Here is a 17,386-nt window from a genome sequence, read left to right as displayed (position 1 = left end):
AATCTTCTCTTACTTCTCAATATACAAGCTGACCAACACTGCATTACCTACTTTCAGCGTTTGCTACGCTTCGCCTTTCTTCAGCACGAATCTCGCACTCGGTACAAACTAACTTCCTACGGCGGAAAGTATTACTCCGAGGAACCGATGACGTCGACCAGCTCGTTAAGAAACATCTGGACCTGGATCAGCAACTGATTTTGCCCATAAGCTAGCGAAAGAGTCGGGTGACTTTTGCAGACATAATCACGCCATGATAATGCAGATAATAAGTACCCTGCGAAATCGCCCGCCACACAAAAACAAGTTTATAGACACCTATGCGTGCTGACTGTCGTGTCAAAAAGATCAACATAAAAGCTAGATAGCTAGAAAGCTACTCCTTGAGTGCTTACCCCTCATGTCACCATCTCGCAAAAGTGCTGCCTGTAGCTAGTGCAGAGTGGCACTTTGGAAAAATACCTTTCTTGGTACTGGACGCCGGTCAAACTGTCAAAGACTTTCGCACACAACTCTTGCAATGAGTATAGATGAAACGTCGCATCACCCCTCTTACAGCCTCGCAAGCCATGCTGACGTCCGACTAAAATTCAAGATAATCTATGAAAATTACTAGACGCCAACTAGATTTTACTGCTGCACTGCTTTCCCCTAAATTGCGCATTGGACCGGCGTATGCTGATGAGCGGATGCTCGATGTTGTAACCGAAAATATTGTTTTCAAAATGGATAAGTTCTTGTTCTTATTAATTTTCTATAAATTTGTGTCTAATTTAATAGGACAATCTGCATTATGCATTTAGGAGGGACACAGCAGTACTTCTTCACATTATAATCTATACTATAAGCCAGTTCGACTACGCCTGATTCGAACAAATGAAACTGTCCAGACTAAGATCACATTTCATAACTCACGAAATCGACAAGCACTGACTGCTTTCAATTTATAGTCAATGCTCAATTGCCAATTACTCGTGTAAACCATGAAGCTGGTCCAGTTTATACGCTACCCACTCGCTAGAATTGAGTATTATATTATGCAGAAGGTCCAAGTGCTTTGATGAGCTTGTTAAAACAAGCATCACAAGTCACTGCCCCCTTACGAATGTTGAAAGCTACACCGTATAATTTTCGCTTAATGGGATATTTGATCTATTCGCAATCATCTTTGCATTATACGTTACTTCCGTTATATTGCACAGCTTTTGCAAGTCAATATATTTGCTGTCAATAATTAAAGCATGCCAACGCTTTGTTGTCTGAAAATACACCCGTCCCTCGAATAACTAATAAATGCGGTGGAGAAAATATCTATCAGTTATCCGAGCTTATTGGTTATCAGATTTTTTTGCAACTTTTTATTGAAAATGTGAAGTGCATTTGCAAAATCACATTTACAATAAATATGCCACCAGCACGTTAAACAAATACGCAGAGACTCGAGGTCTGCAATCAAAAAGACAAAAATCAGTGGACGAGTCAAAGTGCGCTTGTGACATGGGCTACACTGAAGTTTGGCGTTGGAACCACTCAGCATCCTACAAAAGAATCGCTAGCTCGAGGCCATGATAGATGTTGAACTTTCTGCCAAACGGCCCCGCGTTGTAATCACCCGCAGCTCGATAAAGCTTTGAAAACATGGGTGCTTCAATGCCAGACAAGGCATGTAGCCATCGCTGTAGATCTCAGCAAAACCAAAGCAAAAGTCCTTGCTGCCCGACTTGGCTTGTGCGAGAAAGAAAGCAAATATTACAATGGGTGGCTGCAACACATTCAAGGGAGGAACAAGCTGCGTTGTATCAGAATCTATGGTGAGAGTGGTGCAGCAGATCAGGCAGTAATCGATGCTACCACTCCTGCGCTTTAGCAGTCATTGCTCGGTATGAGCTGGAGGATGTGCTCAACATGGATGAAACTGCTATGAATGTTAGCAACGTACCTTACGAGTTGTTTAATTGATGCACTTGTAGGACACCATTCCATGGTCTCAGAAAGGCCATTGAGGGACGTAGACAAGCCAAAGTAAGTTTATTTACATAAAATCATGGTCTTTTAAATGAAAAAATATCACTTTTCCTTCTGCATTACAGAACCGCATCACTATTGCCTTTGTTACCAACGCAGATGGGTCAGAGAAGCTGACGCCATTGTTCATTGGAAGGGCCAGTAAGCCTCGCTGATACGATCCTACGACAGGAGAACAACTGCGTTTCTATTATTGCAGCAATAAGAAAGCGTGGATGACCGGCGCCCTCTACCAGAAGTCGTTAAAAAGGCTTGACAACGACATGAAGGTACACTATGTAAACGCTTTATATGTGTTGTCAACTACTTCAATCACTGTTCTTTTAGGCCAAAGATAGGCAGATCCTTCTTTTACTAGATAACGCCACTTCTCACATAGTCGACGATCTCCAGGTGAATAATGTCGAGGTTGTCATCCTTTTTCCAAACTGCACGTCTAAGAATGGATGCCGGGATAATCTCCGCGTCCAAGCGGCATTACAGACGTTATCATCTTAAATTGCTGCTATCGTGACGATCGAGGTGAAATCAACATCCATAAGATCGATCAGTTAACCGCAATGAAATGAAGCAAAGCAGCTTGGGAGGAGATATCAGTAGCCACCGTGGCCAATTGCTTTCACCACACTAGTATCTTTGCAGGTCTCCTCAAATATCGGTGCCCAATATAGATAAGCAACACATTGAAATCGACCTGTGCGACGCTATTCAAAGGCCCCCTCTTAATAATCCCAGGGCTATTAAAGAGCTTTGAGTCCAGTGATGGAGGACAAAACAGCTAATCTGGAGTTGAATGACAACGAAACTATAGCCAGGGTTCAGGGGACGGAAGAAGAGAATGACGATCAAGAAATGAAATGTGGAAAAGAGATAGTCATGAATCTGGAAAAGCTAAAGAGCCTAAGAGTTACTGCTTCACCGCTGGTTGTGACGAATCTAACAGATAGAGCGGTACTCAGGCGCATTCGAGAACTGCAGAAATCTCCGGCGACAGTCCAGACTACCATTAATTCGTGGCTGGTTTCAAATTAATCCAGCATTGATTGCTTGGCACCTCTGTCATCTGCATCAACAAGATTTATGTTTGTAAAAAAGTTATGCAGTACCTAACGTCGCATGATGTCCATATGACAAAAAGACCTGAAGGGAGCGAGTCAATCAAAGCGCTATGTACTCGGGTAACTCACAATTGGCTACTATTTTACCAGTTATGAGTTAGAACTTGGCTACAAACAAATATGCTTTGTGGAACACGCTATTGTACGAGGTTGTGAGTTGATTTATCCGAGGGACGACTGTATAAACAATAGCATATTTCGTATAAGTGTTTATAGATCTGCCCCACAGGATATCAAATCGAAAAGCTCCTATGTATCATAGTAAAAATCACTGCTCGACTTTCTGACCGCGACTGGTTGTGATTACGACAGAGTTCCAAGCGATCTCAAGAGTTTTTCTCTTTAACTCATCGTTGACCATCTGCATTCACCATTTTATTAACGCGCTGATGTCACGACAATTCCTGGTCGTAAGCGCAACTACAGTTTCGATTTATAAGGCAAAAAGTGCGGTTCTGAAACAGGCTCTTTGAGACGCACGTTGCTTTTCGACGTGCCTCGATTACCTCATATCACTTGACCATCACTTTTTTGTGAGGTTCCTGCAAATCACGTTTTGGCAATGCATGTTGTAATGAAGAGATAATTGCTGAGGATACCATAAAGTCTGCGAATCCGCAGGATTTTCACCATTGCATGAATATGAAGCGCATAACAAATCTTTTTAATTCACAGATGACGAAAAATATAGCGACAAACTCATTGATCACAATTTTGTAGACGGCTAATCGATGTAATGGATGGCTTTGACTTACTCAAACTCTTTACGCATAAGCAACGGATGAACGGAATCAAATAATGCGGCTATAATATTGCACTTAAAAATCAGTTTTTAATATCAAATGTGTTTATCTAATACAATTGGCGAAATTGAAGTGTCCAATTAATTGTCATCATGGTAGACACAACCTCGGATGCCGCAGCATCTGTGGTGGCAACGGTGCTTCCTTCCATGAACCCTCCACTGTTTTTTGAGATAGTAGAAGATCAAGTCTATCGCTCAAACAAGTGTGATGCGTCGTCCTTCTCGTTCCTGGCTACATTACAGCTCAACACAGTGGTGTACCTCTCGTATGACGATCTCTCGCGCGATCTAGCCGCCTTTTTTGCCGAAAAGGAAATCAACGTGGTCCGTACTGCTTACAATTGCTGATTACGAGATATATTTTGTCAGTGCTAAGTTTGCTTTGCATAGATTCACCTGGGCATGAAATATCGCACAGCGTCGTCACAGTGGAAGGGCATTTCAGAAGGTATGGCCAAAGAGGCCATCGAGTGTATTTTGGACCAGAGGCTCCACCCGATTTTAATTATGTGCAAGTACGCTAAAAGTTAAGTCAGCTTTGGGCTTCCAACCAGCAACATTCATCGCTCTTGATTGGTCGTAGAACTGGAGTGCATTTTGCTGGTACAATGATTGGCTGTCTTCGACGTCTACAGAACTGGAGCTTGACGTCGACTATTGACAAGGTGGAGTATATTGAAGCACGTGTCTCGATAACGAAAACTAACGGCAACTTGAACAGTATCGAAATATCGCTGGTAGCGTCAAAACGCGATTCGAAAACGAACAATTCATCGAGCTATTCGATGTCGACTTAGTCACTTTGCCGCATCAACTACCATCATGGTTTATTGTTCACCAACGACTCACGGTAGGATAGAGAGAAGTTAGAAAGTCGCTGTATTAATTTTTGTGATCGATCCTTTATCCAGGAAGAGGAACGAATAGCTCTAACTAAAGGCGAGTTTTTCCCAGGTAAATCTTCTGACAAGGGAGAAAATCGAATTGAGACGAAGACGATTCCGCAGATTGAGTTTGAGACCTACGCGAAAAACGAAAAGTCTACAATCGAGGAGTCACCGTTAGAAGCTGCAGATTCTCCAATATTGGCGTATCAAAAATATTTCTTTTGCTTGCAGGGCCCGCTCGTGTCGCCGTCTGTAAAGTTTTCGGAAAAGAAAAGTATAATCGGTGACGATGACGATGATTAAGTCGCAAACTTTGTCATAATACTTAATAATCCATCAGCATTTGTTCAATAGAGATATGCAAAGCTAAATCGTTGAATATCAACAACGACAAAGGCACGAATCCCTTCATGCATTTAAGTCAGGTCCTGAGCGACATCCACCTCCCCGACAATTCCCTCCTTAACGCGCAACAGGAGCGTTATTTTCCATGGCTCAATCTTTGAGATCGTGTCGTATTGGTACACGGCGTCCGCAAATGCATCGGCATTGAACGCTTCGTAACTTTGGTTCATGGCTTGCAAGAACTTTCCCTCCCGACTATCTGCAAAAGTGTAATCGATGTCCTGGAACTCCTCCCACTTCATCTGCACAAGAACCATATCCTTGGTCGCCAGCGCACAGATGCCTGCATTCAGCAAATGATTCTTCGCGTTAAACTTAAGCAAGTTCGACTCCATTGACGACTTTGCAATGCTCTCATAAATCTCCAAAGCTGCGTCGTATCTTACCACATAAATCGTAAGTTACCATCTCTCATATCAAAACAATTACTTATCACTAACTTTCCCAACTCGGCCGAGAACTGTGCAACTTTGAGCATCATGTTGTTAGCCGATGAGGCTTGATTCTCTCCTGTAAAGTAGTCGGCAGCCTGACGATAGGCCTCCAGCGCTTCTTCCTTGTTATCCTGTTGCTCATATATTTCGCCAATCTGCTTTTGTAGTTTAGCAGCGTTGGAAAAGCGGCCAGCATCGCACAGCATCGAGATGGCTGTCTTATAGTGCACCATCGCATCTATTCAATAGCAGCAATAGAATAAGATGCCAAGCATAAATTTTCAGCCTCTGTCAATTCCAATGGGAATTCCTACGGTTAGCTTACCCATAGGGTTTACCTTAGCCAGCGCCTCTGCTGCTTGCTGGTAGAACTGTGCAGCGCGCGAATTTTCATTCATGCGAGACTGCTCATACAACCAAATTATTGTAATTCATCAAAATATTAGTGCACGTATGCAATAAGAACAAACCTGGCAGCGCGCACACTTTTCGAATGCCTCTGCCGCTTTTTGCCCTGCATTGTTCAATACAGCCCTCTGTTAAAGGTCGAGATTGAGGAAAAGTGAAGAGCACGCACAGTTCTTGGCAATCTTGAACTGATTGCCAGCTTTCGCAAAAAAATCACTGGCATCTTCGTTTCGCTGCGAGCTTGATCCAAACGAGAAAAAAGAGGTCTTTTTGAGAGCCTTTTCTCCCTGCGCTAGAAAATCTTTAGCCTTAGCTTCTGCGCTCATTGCGGCTTGCCCCGATTATTTATCGCTACAACGCAACCACACTTAGTGTGGCTCACACGTCAGAATACTGTATTTCCCTATGCTTTGAATCAGCGTATGCGTAGTAACTGCTATTTCCACGATATCAACTTTGATAGTCAAAGCAGTATTTTTACGTCATTGGATTTTGTTACAGTTTGTACTTTTAATTTGTATTCAAAACGGGATTATATACTCCATCTTAGACTTAATAGTTGACTTAGATGAAAGTTGTAAACCGTGGGTTGTATATATATCAAAATGACTTATTCCGACGAAAACCTACTAATAATTCTGGTCATGCTAAGATTGACTTTAGCCCCCTGTAATATTAACATTTGCAAACATTCAAAGCCCTAAAATTTAGTATAATAAATATAAACTACATGTGATTGGGCAAAAATTTGAGAGGCAAACAAACTTTTTGACAGTAAATAAGTGGAGGTTCCTGAAAACATATTTTGTGAGAAATGTCCACGATGCGTACACGCAATATCAAGTACAGCATCCCATGTGACTGGAAAGATGAGAACAAGCCCGTGATCCTCATTCATATTTTAGATCATTCCTGTCAATGTGTTCGCGATGACTTGGTACACGCAATTAAAATCTGTGTACACAACATAAAAGTTGTCCAAATCTTTTTTTTAATATAAATGATGTAGCTTGCCCTTTTGTTCGACCTCATGCCCCTATTATGCCTAAGGCGAATGCCCAGCGGTCGACTAATAGGAGGCATGTAGGGTCGGCATCGTATGGCAAAGCCGACCGAGGAAGCGGCTTTACACAACAAGAGGGGAACTCGCTTCTTGATTTGCCCGATGATAGTCATCCTCTATTTGTTACAGAATGAGACGCTGTCCTTCGTGAACACAAATTAAAATACCCTGGTCTCGAGCAAGGGTTTGAAAGCGTGTAGCGAACATTCTGTACACTGCATCGAACTAAAAGCCTACGGGAGATTGTCTAATGCGTCCAGATGTGAAACGAGCGAAACACATCCAGTATTAGATGACTGATCATGCTGACGTGGGTGAATGTGAAGACCAGAACGACACATTCTTCGAGCAAGCAAGCGATAATAGCGATAAGGATGTCGATCCGGCGACTATGGATTATCTTGAAGTGTGATGGGCCACAATTTGCGAGCTCATGGTTTGTATTGCTGCATCTGATACTTGCGCTTTGTAACGCTGAGCTAGGCCGCAGATTGGCTCAATCGAGAACACTTATCGATTGGGCGTGGGCTCCATTCGCACTGTGGTGAAGTACTAATCATTGTGAGCTGGAACTAGGACTCGTCTTCCGATTGCAATGTCCTCCTCCACGCAATCGCAATCAATAATGTTTGTGAAACGGTGCGGTGACTAGCCAGATATGACATTGCGTAATCATTGTAAACGTAGGGATGAAGGAACGACAATTTATAGCTACTTTGTATAACATTGCTAATATAATTTACTCTTTGTTTCATCACGTCGCAGCTTCCTGAAGGCGCGGTGTCCCAGCCCGGTAAAGTAATTAATGACTAATTACATCTTAAACCAAATAACATACTCCCCAGTCTCTTAGTCAGATCGAGCAATGCGCGACGACGGATATGACGGTCGCGACTTCGACGCCCTACTGTTAAAAGGTAGATACCATTTTTGGACTCACTGTACTCTCTTCTGTCGGATTAGAACCAGAGAGCTGTGATAGCAGCTGAAAATTGATTCTTGTATGATTTTTATGCCAGCTTTGAGGATGCCCTTTTGCGCGACAAACTTAATGTGTATTGTGTATGTTTCGTGACCGAAACATACACAATACACATTTAGAAATTACCGCACAAAATATGTTCTCACGAACCTTACAATTTACCCTATTCGCAGACATGCACGATGGCGCAATGATTGCACCGTACTCTTTTAATTGAGAAATACAAATATCGAAAAGTCGAATATAGAATAAATTTTCTGAAACGGAGCACGGCTACCCTATAGTAATTGGTACTCAACGAGTACAAAAGAGGTGGACTCAGGTGTTCAGGGGAGTGACAAGCGTCGACTGAATCCAGCATCCTACTATATATTGAAGGGTTTGATATCCCATTAACATCACAGAGAGAAGTACGAATGGCAGTGCTCACTCATGTGACGTACGTAAATGAACCCTGGGATTTGCATCCGTTCTAAATGTCAAAATTTTTACAACACCTTTAACTTTGCATTTTGAAATACGACGGTATTTATGTATTATTCCCAAGATCAGAATAAATTGCAAACCAGGTTAACGCGACTAAATATACCATCTCATGCATCAGGCCATATCACGTGATAAATGAAATACAAGGAGCACATGAACATCGGCTACATTGGTGTGCGACAAGGAGTCTACATTGCGCATTCGCTAAGTACTTTCACGTCCACATGATACGCGAGCACAATCTCCTTTCATTCTGGTTTACGCATATAACTCTTTGAATTTCGAACTTGATCCTAAGAGTCATTATTTAAAGTCAATAGATATACAATATAATATCACCAGGTGCAAATCAAATTGACTTCAACTCAGTGCACATTTAATGTTTTCTACCTTACTCGTATCTTTAGCCTGAAATATCATGCCTTTACCATGTTAGTGATGGTCGATACAATTAGACTAACAATGATTTCTGCTCGTGGACGGCAAGTCTAGCCAAACTGCGTCGCAAATCCAGCTGGGATAGAGAGTGTCATGAATGGGACCTAACATGCACTTCCCGCGCGCAACGCGGGCTGAGATTGACTTGTCTTATACAAAGGGTAGCGTCCCACAATGACCGAATATTCGTCCGTTCAACGGTTCCGAGGTTAAATTTGGACTTTTGATTGATATCTTTTCTGTACGGTCTATGGTTGAGAGAAGCTGGAGCTCATCGAAAGACCCGATTCGGATGATGCAGAGCGCAGACGTGTTGACGGGCGAAGGAAGAGCTTAGAGCATAACAAGAGAGTTCTAAGAGGATGCTCAAGATGTCAGCCTTTCTTGTTTGAAATGAAAGGAGAGGTGATTCATATTCCGTTCGATTTGCTGCTCAACGGAGGGGGAAATCGACAATGTATGAAACAACGGCGTCTTCCTACAATTTATGACATGCTTTCTTACTTTACTGAATGGATAAGTAAAGTGTCCAGAGATGTGTCATCATATACATGCGATCGCTTCTAAACGACGATAGGTAAGATTTTTGGACCTGACTATAAGAGGCAAGTTAGTAAGGCCCGTCGAGGTAAAAGTTGATCCGCAGTATAATAGCTTGGCTCACCCATCATTCCCCAACGCTATATCAGTAGCAAAGCTGAACATTAGCCAACATGTAGACTTACAGCCAGCAAGAAATCGCAAACATCATGTTCGCGCTCCATCAACCATCCGTAATCATATGGTCTTATTGCTTATTCCAAATTGGATATCTTGTTCAGTGGAAATGTAAGTTAGATGTAAAAGCGGGGTTGCCGAAACCATATCATGATTTTGCTCTTGCAGGCCAGTCAGATGGAGTTCTTTGTTGTAGACGGACATGCGTCTCTACCATCACCTGTAGCTGGGCTACACTCAGCCAGAGAAGCAACACTGTTCTGAATCACTGCGGGTGCCATGATTCATGTCTGAGTTGGCGTAGCTACAAAAACGCATCCTGAGCCCGACGTATCTTAGTTCTGGTCGCATGACGTTTTTCTCGGAACGAAACAACCTAACGTATAACTGATTTGAATCACGATAGTCAGCCGCAAATGACATGTCCCTCGTCGGCGCCGGTCGATGGTCAAGGGGTAGCACACTGTCACATGAAACGGCTAGTGGACCGGCGGGTACATCAGGTCTGCTACCAGAGTCTGTTGCAGCGGAAGCTTCTCTCTCAGACAAAAACGCGTAAGAGTTTGAAGTTCCACTTGGACTAATTTGCCGTGGTTTCGTCATCGCTTATGATTTAAAGCCTTCTGATGATGAGCAGTCGGCGTCCGACGATACGTTTGGGAGCCCAATTAGCTACGCATTCAGGTTGACTCGTTGGGTCAATTTTTCTCTGCGCAAGTAGCAAGACAGCCCCCGTGAGTAATGAAAGCATGTCGGCAACAAGCGATTAAGTGGTCCTATTACCAATTTTGGGACAGGTACTAGTACCGGTAATAAAAATGGATGTGGTACTGTTATTGAGAAAAGCTCAATTCTTGGGTAGCAATTGATCGATTATCACGATCATAAAGGCCTAGTTAGTTAGTACTTATTTGTCACTGTATCACATTGCGTTATCATCAGTGTGTATGATATATTGTTCTATCATACAACTCCGTTCGGCACCGGCGGAGCAACAAATGCAGCTTAGTTTGGCGAGTTGTATTGAGAATTTTGCATTTATGTAGCGTTTCTGTGCTCGTTTAAGTAGAAAAAGAAAGACAAAATATTGCTACTATAGTACTACAATACAAACTATCAGAAACTTTAACAAATTGAGACTTGGGACCAACGACCAAACACCCACTGTAAGACCATGATTAAAGGCCTTGTGTTATGAACTCACTAGGTTACCCCATTAGATTTTGAGTCTATCTCCTTAACTCTCGCCAAGCTGTCTGAATTTTAAGAGCATTTAAATTGTTACATCAGCTTGTTTTACCATTTAACCTGCATTCAAACTTGTCAACTAACACTGCAGTAACATATTATACTCAATAAATAAGCATAAGAACAGTAGCTTTAGTCTCCACATTACTGTGTTTTAATCTTTATTTGCGCCGAGTTTACCGACTGTCGGAATCTATTCTTGAAAAAAAAATACACAAAATACTGCTTAATATCAATAAAATTTAAAAGATTTTGCAAGATGTATTTGTTCAGGTCAGGCGTCCACATGTGAGAAACGCTATATAGATTCAGTGTGGGCGAACTACATATTGGCTGATTGTAATCAAATATTGATTTGATCGACAACAAACATCCTCTCTCTTCGCAAATACATATCAGAGAAAATTTCTGGGTCGCCCATCAACTTTGTAGTCTACTCGAAAATATTAAAAGTGTGATGATATCAAGATGAGAACATCATTTGAAATTTCGAAAAAGAACTCCGAAAGTTCAATCTTAACCTCACTAACAGAAAAAGGAAACGCAAGAAAGAAACGTCGAGATGGCCACCCAGATTGCCGACCGCAGCAACGCTGGCATGAGTTTTACCAGCGACGGAAGCGCACCCGAACTAACAAAGCTGGAGGTTACACGGATGGCTTTGGCGCAGGAGCAGAAGAAGCGCATTGATGCTGCTGTTGCGCGAGTTACCGGTAAGAAGGATGGCGGTAAGCGGAAGAATATGGGCTCGTCGGACGCCAGCCACCGTACCAAAAAGAGCAAGACAGTTGTTGATGTGGGAAGTGATGCAGTGGATAAGAAGAATTCGATTGCACGTAGGATGGTGAACAGATTTTCGGCCATGCCTGAGCCCGAACACGAAGAAGAAGCCGCGCAAGAACTTGAACCCATGACTCGCTCAGTGCCCACGACGCAGTTTGTGGCTCCATCTACAATGACTGTCACTCTTCCAGACAGCGCTCCACGGTGAATTGCTGTGTAGACTTATTTGAGGCAAGAAACAAAGGAAGCTGACTGTAAGTGTGTATTGATGATTTAGTGAGGCGACTGAGAAGAGAATGAGGACTTCCAAGCTTAAGATGGCGAAAGAAGAAGCAAAAAAGACGCTTGATGCTGAAGATACTGCTACTGCTACGAACGAAGATGAACAGAAGGAGGCAAAAGAGGAGAAAGAGGAGAAGGAGGAGAAGAACGACTGGGACGGACCCACAACTAACTATCATGTAAAACAGCTTGGTTTAGACGATAAGGTGGACATCTATGCACCCATAGTTCAGCAGCAATATGATGTCCAACGTGTGCGTGAGCGCACTAAATACATGCCCAGTGTTAAAAGCACTAAGTCATCGAGTGACTCCGAAGCTGATTCAGATTTCGTACCGAAGGATAGACCGAGTAAGGAAATTGAAGAATTAGACACTTTGCCAATCTCCGAAGGTAGTGCAAGCGAGACTCAAGCGCTTGCTGGAGAGACTGGAGACGTGGAGGAACAAGTTGCCACCATGCAGATGATTGAAAGCCACCGAACTTGGACTTCATGGCTATTTGTTTACATACCGCTGATTCTTGTGGCAGTCGTTGTTCTTGGGATTGCACTGCTATATTTGATTGACTGGTCGCAAGAAACTTTTCAATTTTGCGAATTAGATGCTGAGAGTGCACAAGGTACGTTTCGTGTAATTGCTACGACATTTGTGTTGTGATTTGAACTGGATACCGCTGTTGTACGATTGTTGTTGCTCTGTCTGCTGTAGGTGCTGACGAAATTTTTTCATGCTCGTCAATTGCGAAGACACTTTCGCTGATCAAGTTTACGATTCGAGAAACTGTACAGACGGCCCAGGAGGTAGTGTTGTCGTATCTCAAGTAAGAGAAAGCGAAATTGCCTCTGTCTTTTGCCGCCGTTGCCAGTTGCTGTGGGAGTCCTGGTCCCGGCAGACGGGCTGAGAAGGATCTACACCATTGCTAGATATTTGTGGACTAGCCGTATGCGACCGAACATAGTAGTAGTTTGCATTTGCATTTTTAACGTGTTAATGAGAAAAATGATTTCGAAATCACGGATTTATGCAAGCAGATGCATGCAGATGCACATCAATACAATGATAGTCTAAAGGCCACAGATATGTATCATGTTCCACGGGGCATGTAGTCTCAATATTTCGTACAAAAATCAAGTGCCTGCCCCCCGATAATCATGGCTACCATCAAGACCGTACTGTCCTTCGAGGGTGAGCGCGAGCTTGTGACAGAAGTACGTGCCCATGAGCTCGTCCAGACGTATGCTGATGCAGAGACACAGGAACTGCCACCGGCATTTACACACATAACACTGCGCAACAAGAGCTATACACTCGAAGCTGCACGCGTAATTGCTGCCTTCTTTTCGCGCCTTGAAATGCGTGGCGCTTTTGAAAGGCTCACGAGCGTAGACTTCGCGGATATGATTGCTGGTCGTCCTGAAGATGAAGCGCTGCAGGTGCTGTCAACGCTTTGCGATTCACTCAGCGCTATCAAGACACTGACGCGCATTGACTTGAGCGACAATGCACTGGGTGAAAAGGGCGTTCGTGCTTGTTTTGGGCTGCTACTAAATCAGGAGCAGCTGCAGCACATTTATTTCTGCAATAATGGCATCTCAGCGGCAGCTGCGAATGTAATTGCACAAGAGGTACTGCTATTCCGTGGTCAAGATACGCCCACAAAACTTGAAACTTTCCACTTTTACAACAACATGAGTGGAGATGGTGGAGCTATAGCATTAGCCAAGCTGTTGCCAATGTCCCCAGCGTTGAAAGACTTGCGATTCTCCGCCACGCGTGCACAGAGAGAAGGAAGTCTGACGTTTGCGCAGGCGTTAAATTCTCTTCAAAAGCTCGAGAAACTCGACCTTAGTGACAACACATTTAAAACGTCTGGGGGTAAAGCGATTGCTGCAGCTGTCAAGAACATGCCCAATTTACGGGAAATAAACCTCCGTGACGCTGCTATTGAAGACGATGGTCTAGTTGCAATTGTAGAAGCGATGGTCGAGGCCGGGGCAGTTGATACTCTTGCAGAGCTGGATGTTTCTGGTAATGATCTGACTGCTGACAGCATGCAATCACTAGGCCAGCTACTTTGTGTCAGCACTGCTCTGCGCGTCTTGCAGATGGAGGAGAATGAGATTGGATCAAAGGGCGCCAAAGTCATTGCCAAGGCTATAACTACAGGATCGCCTTTGCTGGAGCGAATTGTCGCCAATGTGAATGAGATTGGGGCCTCTGGTGCACTTGCGCTTGTGAAAGCTGTTGTGGAGAAGAAAGCATTTGTAAAACTTGATATGGACGGCAATCAGATCTCGGCTGATGGTGTGGCAAACATTGAGGAGCTGTTGGAAAGTAAAAATAGAAGTGACATGCTTGGCTCAATGGATGACAATGATGAGGATGAAGAAGATGAAGAAGAAGAGGAAGAGAAGAACGAGGATTCTTTGAAACAAGTGACATCGATGCTTGACAAGGTGACGATTAAAGCAGTTAATACCTAATTGCTTGGATTTTGCGATGTCAACTTATGTACATGCATCAATGATCACACAAAGTATGTCAATGATTAAGTTTTTTTAACAAGACATTGCTTGATAAGACAGAGATGATCCTTTATTCCCATTTTGGACTCAGAGTTGCATTTCATACGTTTAATGAAAACTATCCCAAACAAAAAATTGCATCGCTTCACTTTTTGCCAATGAACGGATTGCAATGATTGGAGTACAATCGATTATCATTTGTACTCATTTCTCCGTTTACAACTGAAGTACATCACGTTCTGCAGAAAATCACTGGATTCGCCTGGATGATAAGACCTGTTGTGCTCGCCGTCAAAGTCGATGACATTAAAGAGACTCCACGGGTGATAATTAAGGGCAAAAAAATATGGCATATGGGTTGTATATCGAAGCAAAGTATTACTGACATCGTGATGTAGCATATATTTCTGCGCGTCGTAGGCTAATCTCAGGAAAGGCTTGCGTGGGATTCCATTTCTAACGATTTCAAGGACTAAAAATCAGTTCGGCCGTTATTCCAGGAGGATTGACTCCATACGTTAGAGCTGGCGACATCGGATTCTATAATTCGTTCAAAGATAAGACTCACAGTAGAATTTCTAAACTCAGAAAAAAAGAAATATTTTGTGATTAGGTCATAACAGGTTAGCGGAATCTCCCAAAATTGCGATTCAAAAATGCGTTAAACTTGATCTGTCTCATAGTGAAACATTTCCAAAATTCTTACAATTGTCGCGTTGGAAAATATGACAGCGCAAATTAGCAAATATTCTATTTTAGTCAATAAACAGCCATTCGTTCCTCTGCTTCCGCTTCTTGGCTTTCTTTTCCGCTGCTATTTTCTTCCAGTCAATGTTCCTTCGCTTCAATTGCTCCTTTCTACGCCGTGCTTCCTCTCGATTTCTCTCTAACTCCGTCATATCGAAAAAGTGGCTCATTTGTCGCCCTGCACGATCGGTAGCAATACCTGCATTTTTCCAATAGTCATCACCGCCGAGTTGCTCGTACTTGCCGGTCAGCCGATTAAATTTTGCTCGGGCAACATATTGTTCGCCAGAATTTTTTACTGTATCAGCGCTTGTCGAATTAGCCTCGGGGACTTGTGGGGGTATCCAATCTGACAACTACATGCAATGATAAACTTCTTATTAAATATATGCCAACAAAATAAACATTCTAGACGTACCCCCGAGACAATGGGTGCGTCTGGTTTTGCCCACTGTGTAACCCCTGTAACCACATTGTGGTAATAGTAGCGCTGGGTCTGAGCGTCGAAATGCTGTTGCCATTCTGATTTGAGCGTTCGTGACAGATCAGCATCATTTTTTTCATCTGACGCTTTATTCGAGGAAGGCTGACCGTCAATCTCATTTAGTATAGCATTTAGCTTGGTCAGGTTGCCCGACGGGTCTAGGACTTGCTGCGTCACGCGCGTTAGGTGATCTGTACGCATTCGATTCAGATAAGCCTGATACTCGGCAGTCATTCCAGAAGCCGTGGGAGCTACTGCGGTCTCATCAAGTTTTTCAGGCTTGTCCCATTGCGTTTTGCCTGTGTTTGCGTTGTAGTAGTATGGCTTGTTGCTAGCAGCATCCACGTACTTTACCCATTGTTGAGACTTTTGGCTTGCGTCCGTAGCTGTACCCGAATCTTTTTCAGTACTTTTGGGAATACTATCGACTGGCAGTTTGTCTTTAATCTCCTGTAATTGAACATTCTGTTCCGTCGTGTCAATCTCTCGTGAAATTTCATTGTCACGTCGTTCTGATGCGACTTGCTCTTCAGGCTCATTATCACTGCATTTCTTCCTGATCGTTTGACTCGGACAAAAATTTTCCGGCTTATCCCATCGACTTTCACCACTTGTTTCGTCGTGGTAATATGTCATACCGGACTCGTCGTCGACATACTCGCGCCAATTTGTAGTTGCATCGTGCGCTGTGTCTTGCACCTGCAAAGTCTTTAGCCTGGCAGGAGCCTCCCAGGATGACTCGCCAGTATGAATGTTAAAGTAGTAAGTCGATCCAGATTTAATGTCCACATGCTTCTGCCACTTGCAGTCGTCATTACACTCCGGGTTTGCAGACGTCATTTATATCTATCTCAAGATAATTATGTTTTGAATACTTTTAATTGGCGTACATTAAATTAGTTCATTCTGATTTGAAAGACTTGAAGTGCACCAGATCGGTAGCAAGCAGCCGAGTGCAGCAGATAGAACTCCCACGTGCGTTTGAAGGACTCGGGAAGCGATGATGTGTGCTGCAAATTCGCCAAATCGTTTATTGATGTGGATTGATTGATTGAGTTTGAAGATGAGTCACGTCCCCATCGCGCTTGAAATTGACGATTCCATTCAAGAAACGTGCGTTCGTAGTGATCCGAGTAGCCAAGTGTTTCTTGAAGTGTAAAGCCCGTTTCACTGGCTAGTCGACGTAAAATTGGCAAAGTTATGGCGTAACAAGGGTAACTGCTATGCACGTACTTGTTCGTCCATGCATGAGTTGCCATATGTGCAGCTGTACAGGCATTGAATTCCAAAAGGGTCGTGCCGCTCACGTGCTGTATACGTTTCAACGTTCGCAAAAATCGGGTTCGTTGCAGCTCTGGCACAGTTTCAAAAACGCCACATAATGTGATGCGGTCGAAGTTCGACGAACGATAACTACTCAGTAGGTTAAGAAGCTTCTCAGGCGTCTCAGCTAGCGCAAACTCCATTCGATCGACGACTTCGAGCTCACGAGCGAATTTCTTGGCGCGTGCAATCTCTTGTATCGATGACAAGACACACACAATGGT

At 43.3% G+C, this 17,386-nt stretch overlaps 8 protein-coding genes across 8 annotated transcripts; 4 read left to right on the top strand and 4 right to left on the bottom strand.

Moving 5' to 3' along the window:
* Nucleotides 1–602: 602 nt before the first annotated feature.
* Nucleotides 603–835, top strand: PHALS_14039 (uncharacterized protein; the record flags this gene model as incomplete). Its single annotated transcript, XM_024729772.1, has 2 exons — nt 603–733; nt 781–835. The coding sequence occupies 2 exons, from the start codon at nt 603–605 to the stop codon at nt 833–835; spliced, it is 186 nt and encodes a 61-aa protein (XP_024580116.1).
* A 3,203-nt stretch (nt 836–4,038) lies between these two features.
* PHALS_14038 (Predicted protein tyrosine phosphatase) lies at nt 4,039–5,138 on the top strand (the record flags this gene model as incomplete). The annotated part of the gene is made up of 5 exons (XM_024729771.1): nt 4,039–4,272; nt 4,339–4,463; nt 4,532–4,613; nt 4,670–4,798; nt 4,860–5,138. 5 exons carry the CDS (start codon nt 4,039–4,041, stop codon nt 5,136–5,138), a joined length of 849 nt encoding a protein of 282 aa, XP_024580115.1.
* Nucleotides 5,139–5,251: 113 nt separating this feature from the next.
* PHALS_14037 (alpha-soluble nsf attachment) lies at nt 5,252–6,408 on the bottom strand (the record flags this gene model as incomplete). Its single annotated transcript, XM_024729770.1, has 5 exons — nt 5,252–5,621; nt 5,681–5,912; nt 6,000–6,078; nt 6,145–6,188; nt 6,252–6,408. 5 exons carry the CDS (start codon nt 6,406–6,408, stop codon nt 5,252–5,254), a joined length of 882 nt encoding a protein of 293 aa, XP_024580114.1.
* A 5,170-nt stretch (nt 6,409–11,578) lies between these two features.
* Nucleotides 11,579–12,907, top strand: PHALS_14036 (uncharacterized protein; the record flags this gene model as incomplete). The annotated part of the gene is made up of 3 exons (XM_024729768.1): nt 11,579–12,003; nt 12,077–12,702; nt 12,792–12,907. The coding sequence occupies 3 exons, from the start codon at nt 11,579–11,581 to the stop codon at nt 12,905–12,907; spliced, it is 1,167 nt and encodes a 388-aa protein (XP_024580113.1).
* A 327-nt stretch (nt 12,908–13,234) lies between these two features.
* On the top strand, nt 13,235–14,566 carry PHALS_14035 (Ran GTPase-activating protein; the record flags this gene model as incomplete). The annotated part of the gene is made up of 1 exon (XM_024729767.1): nt 13,235–14,566. One exon carries the CDS (start codon nt 13,235–13,237, stop codon nt 14,564–14,566), a length of 1,332 nt encoding a protein of 443 aa, XP_024580112.1.
* On the bottom strand, nt 14,565–15,355 carry PHALS_14742 (uncharacterized protein). The gene has a single exon (XM_036407581.1). The coding sequence runs from the start codon at nt 15,007–15,009 to the stop codon at nt 14,803–14,805; it is 207 nt and encodes a 68-aa protein (XP_036263271.1). The 5' UTR covers nt 15,010–15,355; the 3' UTR covers nt 14,565–14,802.
* Nucleotides 15,356–15,363: 8 nt separating this feature from the next.
* On the bottom strand, nt 15,364–16,679 carry PHALS_14034 (Predicted Rho GTPase-activating protein; the record flags this gene model as incomplete). The annotated part of the gene is made up of 2 exons (XM_024729765.1): nt 15,364–15,711; nt 15,774–16,679. 2 exons carry the CDS (start codon nt 16,677–16,679, stop codon nt 15,364–15,366), a joined length of 1,254 nt encoding a protein of 417 aa, XP_024580110.1.
* Nucleotides 16,680–16,730: 51 nt separating this feature from the next.
* Nucleotides 16,731–17,305, bottom strand: PHALS_14033 (uncharacterized protein; the record flags this gene model as incomplete). The annotated part of the gene is made up of 3 exons (XM_024729764.1): nt 16,731–16,849; nt 16,912–17,009; nt 17,073–17,305. 3 exons carry the CDS (start codon nt 17,303–17,305, stop codon nt 16,731–16,733), a joined length of 450 nt encoding a protein of 149 aa, XP_024580109.1.
* Between the last annotated feature and the right edge of the window lie 81 nt (nt 17,306–17,386).

This window comes from Plasmopara halstedii (assembly GCF_900000015.1).
Source record: "Plasmopara halstedii genome assembly, contig: Scaffold_816, whole genome shotgun sequence".
Lineage (NCBI taxonomy): Eukaryota > Oomycota > Peronosporomycetes > Peronosporales > Peronosporaceae > Plasmopara > Plasmopara halstedii.
The sequence above is the reverse complement of the archived record's forward strand: the minus strand, read 5'-3'. Positions and strand labels throughout refer to the sequence as shown.

Bases quoted from the DNA above. Each gene is read 5' to 3' on its own strand.
- PHALS_14742 (XM_036407581.1), bottom strand. From the start codon at position 15,009: ATGCTACATCACGATGTCAGTAATACTTTGCTTCGATATACAACCCAT.